This window comes from Anolis sagrei, chromosome X (genome assembly GCF_037176765.1).
Source record: "Anolis sagrei isolate rAnoSag1 chromosome X, rAnoSag1.mat, whole genome shotgun sequence".
Lineage (NCBI taxonomy): Eukaryota > Metazoa > Chordata > Lepidosauria > Squamata > Dactyloidae > Anolis > Anolis sagrei.
In genome coordinates this window covers 16,323,768-16,343,816 of record NC_090034.1, presented here as the reverse complement: position 1 = coordinate 16,343,816, position 20,049 = coordinate 16,323,768, and the positions used below count along the sequence as shown (strand labels likewise).

At 39.8% G+C, this 20,049-nt stretch overlaps 1 protein-coding gene across 1 annotated transcript in view; it reads left to right on the top strand.

Annotated features, from left to right (window-relative positions):
- Window positions 1-1,109: 1,109 nt before the first annotated feature.
- Window positions 1,110-20,049, top strand: part of LOC132782005 (uncharacterized protein C16orf52 homolog B) — a 57,355-nt gene continuing 38,415 nt past the window's right edge. The window contains exon 1 of the mRNA XM_067473159.1: window positions 1,110-1,336. Within this exon, the coding sequence (XP_067329260.1) occupies window positions 1,231-1,336 (106 nt within the window). The 5' untranslated portion in view covers window positions 1,110-1,230. The remainder of the gene's footprint in view (window positions 1,337-20,049) is intronic.

Sequence of the window (20,049 nt, the reverse complement as noted above, 5' to 3'; positions counted from 1 at the left end):
TTCATAGAAAATACAATTATATTATTACATATTATTATATTGTACTATTATTATATCATTACATATTATTATATTGTACTATTATTATATTATTATATTATATTGTACTATATTATTATTATTATTATTATTATTATTATTATATATTTTTATTATTATATTGTACTATATTAGTATACCACAATATATATAATACACTACCAGTATTAGCATTATGTTGCACAATATTAGCATTATAATGTACTATACCGCTATATTGCAATATTATCAGTAATATTACATATAATTACATATATCATATAAAATACAATTTTATATTATTATATATTATATCATTATATATTATATTGTACTATAATTATATATTATTTTATTTTACTGTATTATTATTATATATTATAGTATATTGTACTATTATATTATTACTATATTGTACCATTATTATATTATTATATTATATTGTACTATTATTATATATTATTATATCATATTGTATTATTATTACATATTTTTATTATTATATTGTACTATTATATTATAACTATACTGTACCATTATTATATTTTTATATTATATTGTACTATTATTATATATTATTTTATTTTACTGTATTATTATTATATATTATAGTATATTGTACTATTATATTATTACTATATTGTACCATTTTTATATTATTATATTATATTGTACTATTATTATATATTATTATATCATATTGTATTATTATATATTATTTTTATTATTATATTGTACTATATTAGTATACCACAATATATATAATACACTACCAATATTAGAATTATGTTGCACAATATTAGCATTATATTGTACTATACCACTATATTGCAATATGACATGTAATATATAATATACAGTTATTATATTAAGAAAATCTCCCTCCCCAAAGCCCCGCCCACAAATTAGAATAAGCCCCGCCCACTGCCTCACTTCCCTCGGATCTGGTTCCCCCTCGCTGAACTGTTCTCCCTGAAGCCCCGCCCCTTTCCCGAAGCCTCGCCCTGATTGGATCGTCGTCGCCCCGCCCCGTCTGGGACAAAGTGCGAGGCGCGCGCGGGGGGAGCTGAGGACGAGGGTTGGTGCTTTAGCTTCCGGGTCATGCGGCTGGGGTTTTTGCTTCCGGGGGGAGGCGTCCGCCATGGAGCCGCGGCTGTGAGGAGCCCCCGGCCCGGGGCCCCCGCCTGAGGCCTGAGGCCGGAGCCGGAGGACATGGACAAACTGACCATCATCTCAGGATGCCTCTTTCTGGCTGCAGACATCTTCGCCATCGCCAGCCTGGCCAACCCGGACTGGATCAACACCGGAGAATCCGCGGGTGGGTCGAGCGAGGCCGGGCAGCGGGCGGAGAGGGAAGGAGGAGGAAGCGGGCAGGCCTCACCGGGAGCCTCGGGTCTCCTACCAGGCCTGGGCCAACTTGGGCCCTGCCTCCAGGTGTTTTGGACTCCAACTCCCACAATTCCTAACAGCCGGTAGGCTGTTAGGAATTGTGGGAGTTGGAGTCCAAAACACCTGGAGGCAGGGCCCAAGTTGGCCCAGGCCTAGCTCTAGGTCAATGTCCGTAATGGTGTTTCTCTATATTGCCTTGGTCAAGATGGAAGGTGACCAAACTGGCTCCCAAGATTTCCTGCCATCACCTGCACAGCAGAACCATTCCCTTCAATACGGGTTCGAAACTGCATTAAAAATTCCAGTGTAGATGGAGTCCAGAGGGTATGGTTCCCCACGGCCTTTGGAGAAGTGTTTGGTTGTGGTTGTATTGTTTTGGGAAATGCATTTTAGAGAAGAGCGTGGGAAGCCTGAGCTCCCAATAAGGCCAGGCTGTTGTTGTGTGCCTTCTTTATATATATGATTGCCTATATATTGGACACCTTGGATATTGTGTGCCTTAGATATATATATATATATATATCCTTGCCTATATATTGGACACCTTGGATATTGTGTGCCATATATATATATATCCTTGCCTATATGTTAGACACCTAATACCTCTACCTTGGAGATTGTGTGCCTTCTTTATATATATCCTTGCCTATATGTTAGGCACGTACCTACCTCTGCCTTGGAGATTGTGTGCCTTCTTTATATATATCCTTGCCTATATGTTAGGCACGTACCTACCTCTGCCTTGGAGATTGTGTGCCTTCTTTATATATATCCTTGCCTATATGTTAGGCACCTACCTACCTCTGCCTTGGAGATTGTGTGCCTTCTTTATATATATCCTTATTTATTTATTTACTTCGTTTATATACCGCAATTATCAGCCCAGGGGCGACTCATTGCGGTGTATCCTTGCCTATATGTTAGACACCTACTTACTTCTACCTTGGAGATTGTGTGCCTTCTTTATATATATCCTTGCCTATATGTTAGACACCTACTTACCTCTACCTTGGAGATTGTGTGCCTTCTTTATATATATCCTTGCCTATATGTTAGACACCTACTTACCTCTACCTTGGAAATTGTGTGCCTTCTTTATATATATCCTTGCCTATATGTTAGACACCTACTTACCTCTACCTTGGAGATTGTGTGCCTTCTTTATATATATCCTTGCCTATATATTGGACATGGATACACCATCTTAGCTTTTAGTGCCTTTTTAGTCTAATTTTATGAGTCTTCTAAGAGTTAATAATAATAATATTTTATTTGTATTCTGCCCTCCCTGGAGGAACTCATGGTGTAAATGTTTATGATGTGTTATGTTTATTTAAGTTTAATTTTTGGTTATTTTTTTCGGTTAGTTTTATAGTTTTATATTGAGATTGTGTTACCCACTCTTTTGATTCGTTATTTGTTGTTATTGGCATTGAATGTTTGCCACTTTTTCTGGAAACCGCCCTGAGTCCCCTCAGGGAGATTGTGGGAGTTGGAGTCCAAAACACCTGGAGGCAGGGCTCAAGTTGGCCCAGGACTAGCTCTAGGTCAGTGTCAATAATGGTGCTCCTCTATTCTGCCTTGGTCAAGATGGAAGGTGACCAAACCAGCTCCCGAGATTTGGTTATAAATAAAGTTATTATTATTATTATTATTATTATTTCATGTCAGGAGTGACTTGAGAAACTCCAAGTCGCTTCTGGTGTGAGACTTGGCCATCTGCAAAGACATTTCTTAGTGGACACATGGATGTTTTACCATCTTGTGAGAGGCTCCTATATTATTATTATTCAAATGCTTTCTGACCCTAAAGGGTTTTTTTGGCAATATTTGTCCAGAGGTTGAGAAAGTGTGGCTTACTCAAGAGCACCCAGGAGGTAGGAGCTCCCGGTGGCATGGTAGGTTAAAACCTTGTGCCAGCAGGACTTCTGACTGAAAGATTGGCGGTTCAAATGCGGGGAGCGGGGTGAGCTCCCATCTGTCAGCTCCAGCTCCTCATGTGGGGACATGAGAGAAGCCTCCCACAGAAAACATCCGGGCATCATCTGAACAACGTCCTTGCAGACTCCCAGTTCTCTAGAGGACACCCAGATCTTTCACACTTGCAGTTTCTCAAGTCGCTCCCAGTAGGGTTTCCGTGGCTGATTCAAATGCTGGTTTCCCAGAGTCACAACTCAATGCTCAAACCACTATATCATGCTGTCTAGACTGAGCTCAAATGAAATAGTCAGACTCTAGGGAACAAATGGTTCACCAAGAGTGCATCTACATTGCAGAATTAATTCATCTTGTTATGACTTGAACTGCCATGATTCAGTGTTATGGAAATGTGGGAGATATGGTTTTACAAGGCCTTAAGAGTGTTCATGTTTCACCAAACGACAAGTCCTGCAATTGCATAGCTGTGAGCTTTGATGGAAAGTGGTATCATAGTCTTCATAGTAGTCATGCTGTTCATTTTGGTAAATGGCATTCATAACCTTTTGGAAAACACCATTTGGAGATCATAATTTTTAGAAAAGCATGACCTTTCAGAGAAGACCCAAAACCTCTTGTGGTATGCAACCAGATATAATTATGCAAAGCAATTATTTCAGTTGTTAGACTGAACAACCTGTTATCTCTGATCTGCTAGGAAAACAAGATATTTGCCAGTGTGTAAAAACAGCAGAGCTTTAGAAGTGTTTTTCAGTGCCCAATACTTTACCATAAAACAATTTGTTTTCTACCATGCATTCAAGGAACAAAAATGAAACAGACTTTGTTAAAAATAACATATTTGTTTACTCACAACCTTCATGTGTTCAGCATACATAGGTACACAACCTATCAGTCCAGTTTCAGATATGTTTGAGATCATTATCTGAGCCATCCGGCCAGGATGTATCTTACAGCAAAAACAGCAAGTAAGTGTGTGATCTGAAGTCTGAAGTAGTCTGCAGTCTGCTGTAGTCTGCTATAGTGATCATGTGGGCTGCTGTCCCTTTTATAACTTCTCAAGAACCATAAAGTAAAGGAAGCTGCATACCAGAACATACATATAGGAAAAAACAAGCAACAGTATCATAGGTAAAACATTACTAGAGAAGACTTGAAGAAGGTAGTCATTTCCAACAGTATTCTAGCGGTTCGACTTCAGCTCTCCAGCCATTGTTAGCCTTCAAGGTGTTGGAGTATAGACCCCATTCAACAAGACAGAGGAAGGGCCAAACAGAGTGCAGAAAGAAGCATGTAATGTTTTTCAGTACTGTTTAATATTTGGTTTTATTATGTATTATGTATTGTTGTAATGCTTGTGTGTATTTTATAAATGCTGTTAGCAGCCTTGGGCCCTTGTAAGGGGAAAGGCAGGATAAAAATCGCCTACACAGATAAATAAATGTATGCAACTCTTTTGGTCACTTAGCCACCAAGGGCCCTTCCAGACAAGGCCCTAAACCCCAGGATCTGATCCCAGGTTTTCGTTTATCCCAGGTTATTTGGCAGTGTGGATTCATATAATCCAGTTTAAAGCAGAAAATCTGGGATCAGATCTTGGGATATAGGGCCTGTCTGGAAGGGCACTGAGGTAATTTTGTACTGAACTAGATGGAGCTTGGTGAAATTTAAATTTGGGAAACAAAGGAGGATGGTACATTGATTCCCAAACTCTGATCCACCAGGTATTTTGGACTTTAACTCTGAGAAGTCTCAGATGCTTTGGGTAATGATTGGGAATTCTGGGAGCTGAAGTCCAAAACACTTGGAAGACCAGAGTTCAGGAAGCTCTGGGAGGTCAAGGGACATAGGTAGAAGTATAGCATGAATCAATCCAGCTCTCACATTTCAGTCTAAGGCCTTCTTTTTTATGAAGACTCTTGGGATTGTAGTGAATTCTTGTTCACCATCTCATTAGGGTCCTTGAGCTTGTCTTCAAAACAATGGAGTGTTAATGCAACTTGCAGAGATTGGACAATCCACTCTGTAGCGGGAGGTGTGGGATGCACAAAGTTAAGTGTTTAAGGAGAATTTCCAGACTAAGGAGGCGGTGGGTTGCTTGAGATCTGCTGTAGGGGACTGGCAGTTACTTTAATTTTCAGGAGACACCCAAAAGTAGCTAGATAACTACTGTAGGAAGAAGGATGTTCACTTTCCTCTATTTATTGTTCTCTGGATTTCTTTGACTACAATTTGCATTGTGGAGTTTGGACATGTTTTTAATTGATCAATCTATTGATAGTGCAGGCTGGGAAAAGCTGAACTAGAAGGACTTTTAGTCCAATCCAGTAGAATCTTCATATTGTAATTATTAGCAAGAGAAATGCCAGAGATGCTTCTTTCTTCTTTAAATCAGATGTTATAACCCGACTAGAGCCACAAGGAGAGGCGGGTAAGGAATACAATTACTATTCCTCCTCCTCCTTCTCCTATTATTATTATATTGGGTTGTTGTAGGTTTTTTCGGGCTGTATGGCCATGGTCTAGAGGCATTCTCTCCTGACATTTCGCCTACATCTATGGCAAGCATCCTCAGAGGCAGTGAGGTCTGTTGGAACTAGGAAAAAGGGTTTATATATCTGTGGAATGACCAGGGTGAGACAAAGGACTCTTGTCTGCTGGAGCTAGGTGTGAATGTTTCAACTGACCACCTTGATTAGCATACAATGGGCTGACTGTGTCTGGAGCAAGCTTTTGTTGAGAGGTAATTAGATGTCCCTGCCTGCTTCCTCTCTGTTGTTGTGCTGTTGCAATTTTAGAGTTTTTTAATACTGGTAGCCAGATTTTGTTCATTTTCATGGTTTTCTCCTTTCTGTTGAAATTGTCCACATGCTTGTGTATTTCAGTGGCTTCTCTGTGTAGTCTGACATGATGGTTGTGAGAGTGGTCCAGCATTTCTGTGTTCTCAAATAATATGCTGTGTCCAGGTTGGTTCATCAGGTGCTCTGCTATGGCTGACTTCTCTGGTCGAAGTAGTCTGCAGTGCCTTTCATGTTCCTTGATTCATGTCTGGGCAATGTTGTGTTTGGTGGTCCCTACGTAGACTTGCCACAGCTGCATGGTACACGGTAGACTCCTGCAGAAGTGAGAATAATATTATTATATTATTTCCTCAGCCCAGGAAATTGTTTTAGAACCAGGAAAAGCCCTGGACATGCCATCAGGTCTTAGGCTGCCCAGTGTCTGCTCCTACTCCAAGCTTTGGAAGGGAAGAAAAAGAAGTTGATCACAGATAGAGATGAAAACATATGACAAATAACTGAGAAGACTAGTTTCCCCGAGAGAGTGAATCTGAATGATATACAAAGAGATTTAATTACAGTGGTTTCTGCTATATCTTTAGAGGATTTGAATGCAGTAACAAGCTTGTGTTTTCTGTAGATGTTTTCTAAATCAGGCTGTAAACTGTATTCTTCCACACTTAAGGGTTATCAGTGTTCCATTTGCATGCAGTGAGCTTACTGAAAAGATGCTGCACCATTATGAAATTGAGATACTTTAAAAATAATTTTCCATTGTTGTGTGTTAATGGGAACAATTCTGTAATAATATGAAGAAGAACTGAATATTCAGCAAGTCCTTGGTATTGGCTGGGGGCCCCTATGAATACTCAAATCAGTGGATGCTCCAGACCCGTTATGTCCAATGCCATAGCAAAATAATGTTCCTTATCTAAAAATGGCAAAATTGAGCTCTTTTTGGAATTTTTGAATATTTTCAAGCCATGGAGAATGGAATCTGTGGATGCAGACAACATGGGTATAAAGCAGGCATGGGCAAACTTCAGCTGTCCAGATTTTTTGAACTTCATCTCCTACAATTCCTAACAGCATCCATGAAGCCATACAGGAAATACTGAAATTGAAGTTCCAAATGAAGCCAGAACACTATATTTTAGGAATGACAAACATGAAACTCGATAAAAATCAAGATATTTTATTTAACTACTTGACCACAGCAGCTAGAATCATTTATGTAAGGAAATGGGAATCTAAAGATACCCCAACAAGAGGAGAGTGGAAGCTGAAAATATTGGATATAATGAATATGGACAAGTTAACATATTATCTAAAGACTCACCAAGGCAAACCATAGATAACAACAGACTGCAAAAATCATTGAATTCATAAAAAATTAATACAGACATACCAAGACGGAGTGGACAATATGACTTATACAAAAATAGTCACTTTACCCTGTTAGAAAAATTGGAAGTATTTTTTTTCTTTTTCTCTCAAAGATTCTACTTTTTTACTTTTTTTCTTTTTCCCTTCACTGTTTTTTTTTTTTTTTGCACAGGGGGGGGGGGCTTCCTTTAAATTCCTATCATGCCTTAGATGCAAAGGGTATATCTCTTTGAAATATTTTTTTAAAAAAAGAAAAATACTTTTATTCTGGGCAAGTGAAGATGAAGAGCATATCAGATGAACAGTGAAAGGGGCAGTTGATCTCTGCACTGATCATGTTCTCGAGAGGAAGGAGTCTTAATTACATCTGAATTTGTCAAAGATCAAGCTCTGAGTCTTGGCAGCTTCAGCTCAGGGAAATAGTACTTTATGAAACATAGTTTTGAATGAAGAGTTGATGAGAAGTTGCAGACTGGGCTCACACCAAGTGAGGAAACAATCTTGGTTTGCCAGAAGAGGGTGGTCCAAATTGTTGCTTTGGAGCTGGTGAATGTAAACAGAACTGAAAAGAATTGTTTGGATCCAGAAGCTGCTTGTGCCCATGATTTTCCAACTCCCTGTTACAGATCCCTGAAACCTCTGTCCCTGCATTCTTTCTTTGGCTTTGGATGTGATGGGAAGACATAGTGAGAAGGGGAAATGCAGGGATGGCTTTCAGGAGCCAATCCCAATCCATTGAGCCTTGGGCTGAAAATAAAAGTTAGAGCTTAGGTGGAGAACCTCTGATCTTCTGCTTTTCAAGATATCTTGGCGTGCAGCTTCCAGAAATCCTGGCCAGCGTGGATAGCGGTGAGGGATTAGTAACTCAAAACATTTGAAGTCCCTAATGTTCCCCAGTTTTGTACTGGAAGAAGCCAAGATTAGATGATTATCATAAACAATAGGACTAACTTGGCTTTATAGTGGCTAGAATGAAAGACGAAAGAGGAATAACTTTCTTTGGAAAAGAGAATTGGAACATTGTAAAGTAAAAGGTGTGGGTCGGTGGGTTAATCACAGAAATAAGCAACAGCTGTAGCCTTTTAATCTGTTGACATTTGGGTCATATTTGAAGCATATTTGCATATGACCCCAAAGAAAGAAGTGCTTATTATACTATTGCTTAGTTGTATCAAGACAGATTTGATGTATTTGTGCTGAGAAAGGCTGCTGAGGGAATTGATTTTTTCCCCAGCATGATAAATCTGAATTTGATCACTATTTGCTTTGTAAATGTGACAATGAGTAGCAACCACTTGAAAGCCTATGCTGGAATGTCAGTATGGGTTTGGTTGGTGCTGGTGTTTTTGTATTTCCTGATGTAGTTATAAAGGCTAACCATTTTGTGTGTAGGCGAACTCGTCTAAAATAAGCATTTAAATTGTAGTGCCAGAGGGTACATCAGCTAGAATACATTTAATTAATGCCATGGGGTTCTCTATGTTGACATGTAGTGAATTTACCTGAAAGAACAGGTTGACCTGTAGTTCGGTAGGATACGTAATCCTCTCTTGGTTCTTTTTCTCATAGTTTAAAAGCTACCATAGTGAATATCTCCTGACAACAAGGCGTTCAAAATGTCTCTGTGATTCCCCAAAACTAAGTGAGATTTAAAAGAAATTAAGGGTTAACGTATATAAATCACAGTGTCACTCACATTAATTCCATAATACGAAAAGTTTTATTTTGTTACTCAAATTAAGTAACTTATTTTTATATGGTGTAGTGTGTTTTTTTTGCAATCAAATATTTTCTTTGATATTGGAGTTTCATGAGGGATTGACCTGTGAGGCTGTGAAGTACCTGTTCAAATACAACATTACTTTCTAATGGACAACATTGCTTGCTCAGTGTTACTTTGGAGCAAGCAGTAATTGCACATAGATATTTATTGTTTTCTGTTATGTGTCTTCAGGTCAACTTTGATTTATAGCAGGGTCATCATAGAATTTACTTGGTAAGATTTGTTCAAAATAGTTTTGTTGTTAGTCTTCTTGTGAGGCTGAGAAAGTGTGACTTGCCCAAGTTCATTTTCTGTGGCTGTAGACTAGGCAGAAATCCAATCAATGAAGGCAGGATCCTTAACGAAGCATGGATTCGAACCCTGGTGAATTGTAGTGTAACTTTTAAACCAAGGCTGGTTCTCTAGTTCCATCAGAGGTTTGAATAAACTGGCAAAAAATCACAGCCGCTCTCCATACATCAAAAGTATTCTGAAAGGGAGAACACAAAGGAGGAATGTAAGCATTTATGTCTTAATTCTCCCCCCCCCCTTTTTTTTGTCGTGTCAGGAGCGACTTTGAGAAACTGCAAGTCGCTTCTGGTGTGAGAGAATTGGCCGTCTGCAAGGACGTTGCCCAGGGGACGCCTGGATGATTTGTTTTTATCATCCTCGTGGGAGGCTTCTCTCATGTCCCCGCATGAGGAGCTGGAGCCGATAGAGGGAGCTCATTCGCCTCTCCCTGGATTCGAACCTGCGACCTGTCGGTCTTCAGTCCTGCCGGCACAGGGGTTTAACCCACTGCGCCACCGGGGACTCCGTTCTTCTCCTTTGATGCTGATACTGCAATGTTTGTAGTCTTGCAGTAATTGGTGACCCAACACCATAAAGGATGGTAGTTCACTCACTGTAGGAGCAGGATTGCCCCTTTTACATCTAGTAAGCTTGCTGCTTATAGTGTGTGTTGGTATAACATGTATTTCACACTTGCTGGTAGAGGAACCTGTCATTTTTCCTAAATTTAAAACCATATTGTGCTATACAACTATGGAATTTTTTTCCTCTTACAAGTTTTCTCTTTTAGTCACTTGTCAGTAGTCAGTACTTGATGTTTTTGCTCAAGATTTCCCCATGGTGACAGCAGTTGTTTTCCATTCCTCGGCGCTTTGCTATTGGTATAGTCAGAACTTGCACCATTGCTCAACATCAGTGCCCTGGATCATCTGGTGTTGTTGTTATTGTTGTTGTTTTTCTTGGAAAAATGATTGGTTGGCTTAATTTTTGTGAATCTCTTGAGCTTCTGTTTGTGTGGCAACATAACTGTACTTGGTTTTTGTTGCACAACTTCTCTATGAACAGATGCAGAACACTATGAGCAGATGCAGAACACTATTAAATGAAATAGACTTGCTAGCAGCATCATGATGCAATTTAATAACAGGCAGAATTGTCTATTTTGGGTGAAGAAGAGGACATTCCTTTCTTAGGAATACCCAAAAATAAGCGATGTATGACCAGCAATTAATATTTGTATTTACAACCCACTTACCTTTGAGACTGGTACCTCCTGGCATCTGATAAAATCTGTTCTCTCTAGGGATTTTCTACATCCTCCCAGCAATTCAGTGGTGTGCTACCATCAAAGATTACCATAACATTACTTTGGAAGACCTATAAAATTCCTAGAGAGGATACCAGTGTGATTTTTTTCTGGTGAAAGGTTGAGTTCACTATTACTACCCACGGTTCCTGTTTCCAGAGTAAGTTCGGGAACGTATCCCTACAGATGCAGGGGTCAAACTAGAGTAAGTGTTGACCAATTCTCATCCCAAACAATTTTCAAGTTACTCCATATATGAACCCACATGATCCCTTTGATCATCCGGAGAGGCCCTGCTCTCGATCCCACCAGCATCGCAGGCGCAATTGGTGAGGACGAGAGAGAGGGCCTTTTCAGTGGTGGCCCCTCGACTCTGGAACGCACTCCCTAAAGACATCAGACAGGCCCCAACTTAGGCAGTCTTCAGGAGGAGCTTGAAGACGTGGCTGTTCCAGTGTGCCTTCCCGGAACAATGATATCATAGCACTTCGTCCTCCAAAGCACTTTACATTTCTTTAGGTCTGCTAGTACGACCTTACAAACACCTTATCTCCTTTCGTCCATGTTCCAACATTATTTCCAATTTTAACTTTACATTTGGCCTTCCCACTGTTTTTAATTGTGTGTTGTCTTAGTGATAATGTTGTATATTTTATTGCCTATTTTTTATTTTTTATTGCGTTGTATTGTTGTTTATTGTCTGTATTGTTGCATTTGGGCTCAGCCTCATGTAAGCCACACCGAGTCCCTTGGGAAGATGGTAGCGGGGTACAAATAAAGTGTAATAATAATAATAATAATTCCCCATAACAAAATCAGCAACGGGTAAGAGAGGTATAGCAGAGTTAGAGAATGTTGCCATCATATTGGTGGGCGCATCTATATATATAAATTTGTTAGGGGCATCCAACGAGGAAACAAAACTCAAAAATCCCCCAACGAAACTTAACCAAAATTCCCATGCCCATAACACAACCCACAAGGTACAAACATATCTACTCAAAATGAAAAACAACACAACAACACACTCACAAAACGGCAAAACAACAAAACTCAAAAATCCCCCAACGAAACTTAACCAAAATCCCTGTGCCCATAACACAACCCACAAGAAACAAACATACCTACTCAAAATGAAAAACAACACAGCAACACACTCACAAAATGGCAAAACAACAAAACTCAAAAATCCCCCAACGAAACTTAACCAAAATCCCCGTACCCATAACACAACCCACAAGGTACAAACATATCTACTCAAAATGAAAAACAACACAGCAACACACTCACAAAACGGCAAAAGAACAAAACTCAAAAAAACCCCAACGAAACTTAACCAAAATTCCCATGCCCATAACACAACCCACAAGGTACAAACATATCTACTCAAAATGAAAAACAACACAACACACTCACAAAACGGCAAAACAACTGAGCATGCGCATTGGCGCCCAGCCGCAAGTTCCATCGCGCGCGCACATGGCCTTCCAGCCAACGTACCCTCTGCGGAAACCATGCCCACTCCAAGCCCCGCTGCGCCACTTCCCGCACACACACACCCCCTGCCGCACACACACACGCAACCCCACGCTCCATCACTCCCCCCCGCCGCACACACACATGCAACCCCACGCTCCATCACTCCCCCCACCGCCGCACACACACGCAACCCCACTCCCCCCGCCGCCGCACACACACACGCAACCCCAGGCTCCATCACTCCCCCCACCGCCGCACACACACACGCAACCCCAGGCTCCATCACTCCCCTGCCCCAATCTTACCTCCTTTTACTTCAGGCCACCTCCAAACCCCACCCCGTCCCTTCCCGCCCTGTCAAAATCTAGGAAAGACAGGAAGGAAGGAAAGAAGGAAGAAAGAGAAAGGGAGGTAAAGAAAAAGGGGGAAGGAAGGAAAGTTAGAGGAAGAAGAAAAGGAAAGAAAAGGAAAGATGGAAGGAAAGAAAAGAGAGACAGCAGAAGAGAAAGAAAAAGGGGGAAGGAAGGAAAGAGATAGAGAAAGAAGAGGAGAAGGAAAGATGGGAAGGAAGGAAGGAAGGAAGGAAGGGAGAGAGGGGGGGAAAGAAGGAGAGAAAGAGGGAAGATTGGCCACAGCAACACGTGGCGGGTAAAGGTTGTTATTTCTATTATTATTATGATGATGCTATTGTTCCTATGAGACCCTTTTAGGGGGAATGGGAGAGGTGTCAGGTCCCGGAGGCAATGCATTGCATTATTGTTATTGTTATGATGGTGGTGAAATAAAAGGAAATAAAAAGTGAAAGAAGGAAGCAAACAGGGAGGGAAGAAAGGCAAAGGAAGAAAGGGGGAGGGAATGAAGGAAAGAGAGAAGGATGAAACCAAGTAGTGAAAGAAGGAAAGAAAGAAAGAGGTAGAGAAGGAAGAAAGGAGAGAAAGGGGGAGGAAAAGGGGGAAGGAATAGGTAGGGACCTCTCTTTCATAATAGTCCAGATATCTACCTCAACTTTGATAAGTTTTACTATAGGCCACAGCAACGCGTGGCAGGGCACAGCTAGTTGAAATATAAGAAACTTCTGCTGGTTAGAGAATTTGTGTATCAGGTTAGATGAGCTGTCTACTTGAGTACTCTTTCCGGTATTTCAATGAGAAGTGTGGGCCTGCTTTTGTCTGATTAGAGAATCATGTTAATTGGGATTGTTGTTGTTGTGTGCCTTCAAGTCCAGACTTAGGTTGAGCCTAAGTCTAAAGTTTAGCACAGGGGCCAGGTAAAGGACCTTGGAGGACCACATCCGTCCTATGGGCCATAGTTTGGAGACCTCTGCTTTAAGTGTTTGTGCCTTGAGTCTTTCTTAGTATTGTTGCGTGACCTCTTTTTAATTTCATGAGGAACATAACTCTTCAATTTTACCCACATGAGCTCTTCATTTGCAAAACTGATCATGTATTGACCACAAGTTGAGCCTCACTCATCAGCTCAGAAGTTGACTGCTAATCACTATGCCACTGACCAAAATACACAATTTAGAATCTGACTAGAGTTCCCAGACTATGACTGATATTGGTCTTTATACTCTAGAAAAGTTATTACTTTGGAATGTAGGTGTCATGTTGAAAGATGCCTTCCTGGAACTCTAGTTTAAAAGGCATCTTTAAAAAAATTCTTGGGACAACTGTTGCTTGCAAAATACAGTGTTTCTTACAAAGAATGGTCTTCTTCAGCTTCAAACTGGTGGTAAAATCTCTAGCAGAATTTGAATGAGATTATATATATAATTACACAATAATTATGTGTAGGGATGTGTGAGTGTTTGTACCTTGTGGAAATCTAGTGACTTTGAATTAACATAAGCGCTTTTTATTTCTCTGTGGGGTTCAGAAGAGATATCTTATTTTAATTTCTTTACACTTCACATCTTTAAATTAAGCTGTAATTTAATTGTGGGTAATTTGGAAATACTTGAGAATTCTCATCACACTCCTAGTAAGAACCGAGACACCGTTTCACACACCAGAAGGAAGGCTTATGTATCTGTGAAATTGAAATGGATGCCTGTGCCTTCAGCCACTCCTGGTTGCGCCGTACAGCTGTCTTCTGAGCATCTGTTCATTGGCAATCCACAGTATAGAGAGTAGCTGCATTATTGCCACTACAAGATTATCATAGATGTTGGAAATTTTACTGCTAAATCCCAATGAAGCAAACTCGCAAAATTAGAGGATGCATCACTTAGAGTAGAACATCTTGTTATGGCCATTGATGTGTCAGCCTTGCTATAGTCTTGACTTGTGAGCTGCTATGTCTAAATTGTAAATTCAGCTGTGTGTCTCTTAAATATAATACAGTGCACACAAGTGGCCTTGTTCTTCTTCAGATTGAAATAACCCCATACGCTCCTATATGGAAACAGAAATCAGTTATGAATTGTAATGATAGATTTTACCTGGCGATCTGGTTGATTTATTTTTTCTCCTACGCCTTTCATGTTTTTCAGCTTTCTGAAAGCATTTCCCATATGAACATCTATTTGTTTATCACAATATGGTGTGAAGGTAGTATGCCATGAATATTTAAAAAGAGTACATTAGTCATAGCATTTTCTTTCCATGCTCTTTGTAGGTATTTGTAAAGGAGCAGTTGATTTCTTGTTTATGGTACAGCTTACGCAGCTCTTATTGGGAATTGTGAAATACTCTAAAATCCAAGTCCTAAGATAGTGACACATTTGCTTTCCTGATGCTTTAACCGCTGAGCTGCTGAACCTGCTCACCGAAAGGTTGGCAGTTCAAATCTGGGGAGCAGGGTGAGCTCCCGCTGTTAGCTCTGGCTTCTGCCAACCTAGCAGTTCGAAAACATGCAAATGTGAGTAGAACAATAGTTACTGCTTTGGTGGGAAGGTAACGGCATGCTATGCAGTCATCTGGCCACATGACCTAGGAGCCGTCTACGGACAACGCCGGCTCTTCAGCTTAGAAATGGAGATGAGCACCAATCCCCAGAGTCGGACTTACTCAAGAATTGGCAATATAACATGTATAAAAGACCCTTTGTGTCCAGTTTACTACTTTAGAGCACTAGCTCTAGTATTGTTTCTTCCTTTGCTCATCATAGTTAACATTGCGCCAGACGTTCATACAATGTTTTTCATTTCTCAAGGCATGTTTTTTTTTCTTATATACACAACTCAATGCGATTAATTGAAACTATCTATTTATATGATGCTGTATGCTCTTATTTCAAGTGTTGGGCATCTGGTTGTTCAGGCTTATCCAACTCTTAGTCTGGGAGGTGAGCTGGTAAGCAGGTGAGCCGTAGCCCATTGTGTTCTCCATTGCCTTTCCCCCCCTCCCCAAAGTTTCCTTCTTTCATCCAGTGACCTACTTATAAAGCACTTGCAGTCTGCTAGATGGTTTTTACCTCACCCTTGAGGAATTGTGGTTCTAATGAAATCTGTCTTGAGCATTTATGTGGTAATGTAGAATAAATGGGCGTAATAAAGAGAAGACATTATATCGATGATATTAGTTCCATTGTCCCCGAGCTGAGATCAGAATGGCTGAATGAGAGGTTTAATATAAATGTTGCTTGCTAATCAGGTTAGGGTCAATATTTGGCATAAAAACTTAATTTTACCCTGTCATTCTAAAAATAATATGCCTCTGAAACAAAGGAGCCTTCATCAGGCCCCCAAAGACATTTCATAATGCACTTCTGAGCTACATTAACGGAGAGTGGTAATGAAAGCACTCTGAACTCTGATGTGCTGATGATCTGTGAAATTTATAATGAAATTGAACTTGATGTGCTTTATATTGTACATACAGACATACGCAGTGGCGTTCCCTTTGTAGCAACTGTCCTAATCTAAGCTGATGAAAACTGAAGTTCTTTAGATGTGGTTATTACGATATCCAAAGTAGTTTGCACTTTGTTTTAGATGCCACTTCACAAGTCTGTGTAAATGGAAAGCCTTGATATATGAGGAACGCTAAGGGCCTTGATTTGAGATGAAAGTGCATGCAATAAACTCACACTTCTGTGGCAGGAATAGTAGCAATACAGATATTCCTCAGTTAACAAAGCTCCTGGCAAAGAAACTCATTTTTCCAGTATTTTTATGTCTTCCTAGTTCTTTTTCTTTTTCAACTTTTAGAAGTCTTCTCCACATTGTTCTTATAGGAATGGTTGAAGGTAACTAGAAAAACACTCACTTTTAGGTTGCAGCAGCATGTCTGTGACAATCAATGCAACATGGAAAACTCATAGCAACCCAATGCATTAAAACTTGAACTTGGAAAGAATGAGATTTTGGTCTAGCTGATCCTGCTTTTTGCTGTGTGTTTCTTCCTACAATAGGCGAGAAATACAGCAGCTACTTCCAGAAGTTCTTGTTCATCACACATGAACAGCAAAACAGAATAGGAGAGAACAGATAAACTAGCCTTACAAGCTATACCCAGCATATAGAATGAATCATTATTTAAGCTTGGCCACAAAAAGGAAAGTCATAAGGACAATGGAGGCTGGAGAAATGAAAAAAATATAGCTCAACTAATTGATAGATTTAAAAAAAGGTTTTTGTGTAGTCTCTAAAAGGTTCAAAATGTTTTGGATTTTTGTTTTTAATAAAACATTTATTGAACCATGTTGAACTCCTCTTTTTCATGGCATAGGAAGCTGTCTCCATTTTCTATATTTCTACCTCTGATACCAGTTGTGCTTAAGGAACACATCAACTTTGTTTACTGAGGTATACCTGTACCTATCTTCTGAGGGTAGTTTAGTATGACTTTTTTGGCAGAGATAGCAGATAATTTGCTTTTTTTCTTCTCTGTTTGGAATATATGATAATATATGTCTTCTAAAGTTAAATTTGGAATTGCCTATGTAGCTTTGCATTTGCTTAAGCAGAATGCATTCAAGGTCTGTTGTAAAAAAAAACGGACCTCCAGAAGTAGATGTTTGGTAAATAATGGGTAATTTTGATATAATTAATAAATCCTACCTTTTTCCTTGTTCTGCCCCATAGGTAAAGCTATGGATTTCATCCCTTGTAACAGAACTAACAAATCATAACAGATTCTAGCCTTTGATGTAGGTTAGCTGTCATGAATATAGAACTTTGTGAGATTCAATGTTTAACAGAGATTCTGTTCTTTTGTGTGATTCCTATTTGCTCCGAGTCTAACCTTGTTTTTCTCATGAGATGTTCTGATGGACTTGCCCAAGGTCAGCCCCATGCCCAAGTGGTGATTTTAACTCTTTCTCCAGAGTCACAGTCCATCACTCAAACTACTACACTCTCCCATGGCTACTTGTTGTTGCGGGATTTGTAAGAGAACCTCTTCGGCCACGTTGGAGCTGCAATTCTGGAGGTTGTGGTAGTGCTCGTTTCAGTGTAGTGCAATTGATTTTTTTTTCCTTTAGAAATTTGGTTCCATCTGATGAGCATAGAGGGTGTATGCCATGATTTCTTGATCCGTAGATTACCTTTGTGGCTGTTAAAAATCCCTGAGAATCATGGGTATCTGCACAGTGTTGGATTTCTTGAGACTTTTTTGTCCACCAGATGTTCTTGAGTTCTCTGGTCCTTCTTTGGACCTCAGCTTTTGTGTGATGGGGAAGAAAGAGTAACATGATGAAAGCCATGGCGGGGTTCCAGTTTAGACTGGTTTTTATTTGTGTGGTCACAGGTAAGTGCGAAATAAAACTTGCAGGATTTTTCAGAGGCAGCGCTGATGGAATCATTCCAGGAGTTGACGTCTGTAGACTGTCCACGTTTCGCAGGCATATAGCAAGGTTGGGAGGAGAACAGCTTTATAAACAAGCATCTTGGTATCCCTATGGATGTCCTGGTCCTCAAACTCTGCTTCATTTGGAAAAATGCTGCACTCACAGAGCTCAGGCGGTGTTGAATTTCAGTGTCAATGTTGACTTTTGTGGAGAGGTGGATGCCAAGGTAGCGGAAATGGTCAACATTTTCTAATGTTACGCCATTAAGTTGTATTTCTGGCATTGGAGAGGGATTGGCTGGTGACTGCTGGAAGAGCACTTTGGTTTTCTCGATGTTTAATGACAGGCCGAGCTTCTTGTATGCTTCTGCGAAGGTGTTTAGAGTGGCTTGTAGGTCTTCTTCTGAATGTGCACAGACGATGTTGTCATCAGCATACTGGAGTTCTATAACAGATGTTGTTGTAACCTTGGTTTTGGCTTTCAATCTGCTGAAGTTAAATAGCTTGCCATCTGTCTGATAGATGATTTCCACTCCAGTGGGAAGCTTCCCATCAACAAGGTGAATTATCATAGCGATGAAGATGGAGAATAAAGTTGGGGCAATAATCAACCCTGTTTGACACCTGATTCCACCTTAAATGGGTCACTTTGGGAGCCATTGCTATCCAAGACCATTGCCATCATGTCATCATGGAGGATCTGCAGGATGTTCACAAATTTGCTTGGGCACCCGATTTTTTTGGAGGATGGTCCAGAGAGCGCTGTGATTCACTGTGTCGAATGCCTTTGCAAGGTCAATGAATGCCATGTACAGAGGTTGATTTTGTTCCCTGCATTTTTCTTTTCTCAAAACAAGTATATTTCACCTGATTTGCCAGCAGAGTAGCTTCATTTGGAAACTGCCAAAGTGAACTCTAGTAGTGGCTTCTTCTGACTTGTTAAAGAAGTTCTGGGTTGCTATGAGTTTTCCGGGCTGTATGTCCATGTTCCAGAAACATGACATTTCCCCCACATCTATGGCAGGCATCCTCAGAGGTTGTGAGGTCTGTTGGAAACTAGGCAAGTGGGATTTATAGATCTGTGGAATGTCCAGGTTGGGACAAAACGAGTTCTGCTTTGGTACTTGCATATGAATGGGATTATATAAAACACTGGCTTGTGTTCTTGCCAAACTAAGGAAGACCTGTGGATTCACACTTTTGATCTTGGCCTACTTTTCCATTTATCTTTATTTTCTATTTATTCCTTTTACTTTCCTGCAACAAAGCAGCAAAACACAATTCTTTCTCCTTCTGCAGTGAGTAGCAATTAGCTTACTGCTGCAAAACATTTGAAGCCCTCTCCCCCTCCATATCAGATTGTTAATTAACTTGGATTTGAAATGTTTGGGACTTTATTCCTAGTACATGCGTTTGGTGTGGAGAGAGTGTTGTTTTACTCAGGGCTATTTCTCACTTTCATGCACATTCCAGATATATTCCATAAACTTTATTGTACATAGCCAACGGCTTTCACAATGCACAAAATAAAATATGAATAGAATTAGCAATACATTATTTAAAATACCAAAACAACTGTAAAACCATTTTACAGAGCCTTATAAAAACAATTAAAGGTGTAACATTAATTTTTATATTACAGTTTGTTCTTTCATCAAACGAGCATATAATTTCTTAGCTTCAATTTCAAATTGAGTATGTGAGAAATCACTGTGTATCAGTTAACAATTCTAATATTTTATGAGATATGTAGTATGCATATAACTGAATAAAGGGTGCCATATTATGGATATGCTGAATGAAGATTTTTATGAGGAAGCGTTCTTTTGCCTTAAATGTGCAGCATAGTCATTGCCTGCCTCACGATTGTGTTCTCTCTAACGTTATCTTACATGTGGGAATGGTAAGGATGTTGATCTTTGTAGTTCTATGTGTACTGTTACATAAAGATGGATGCGGTAATGACAT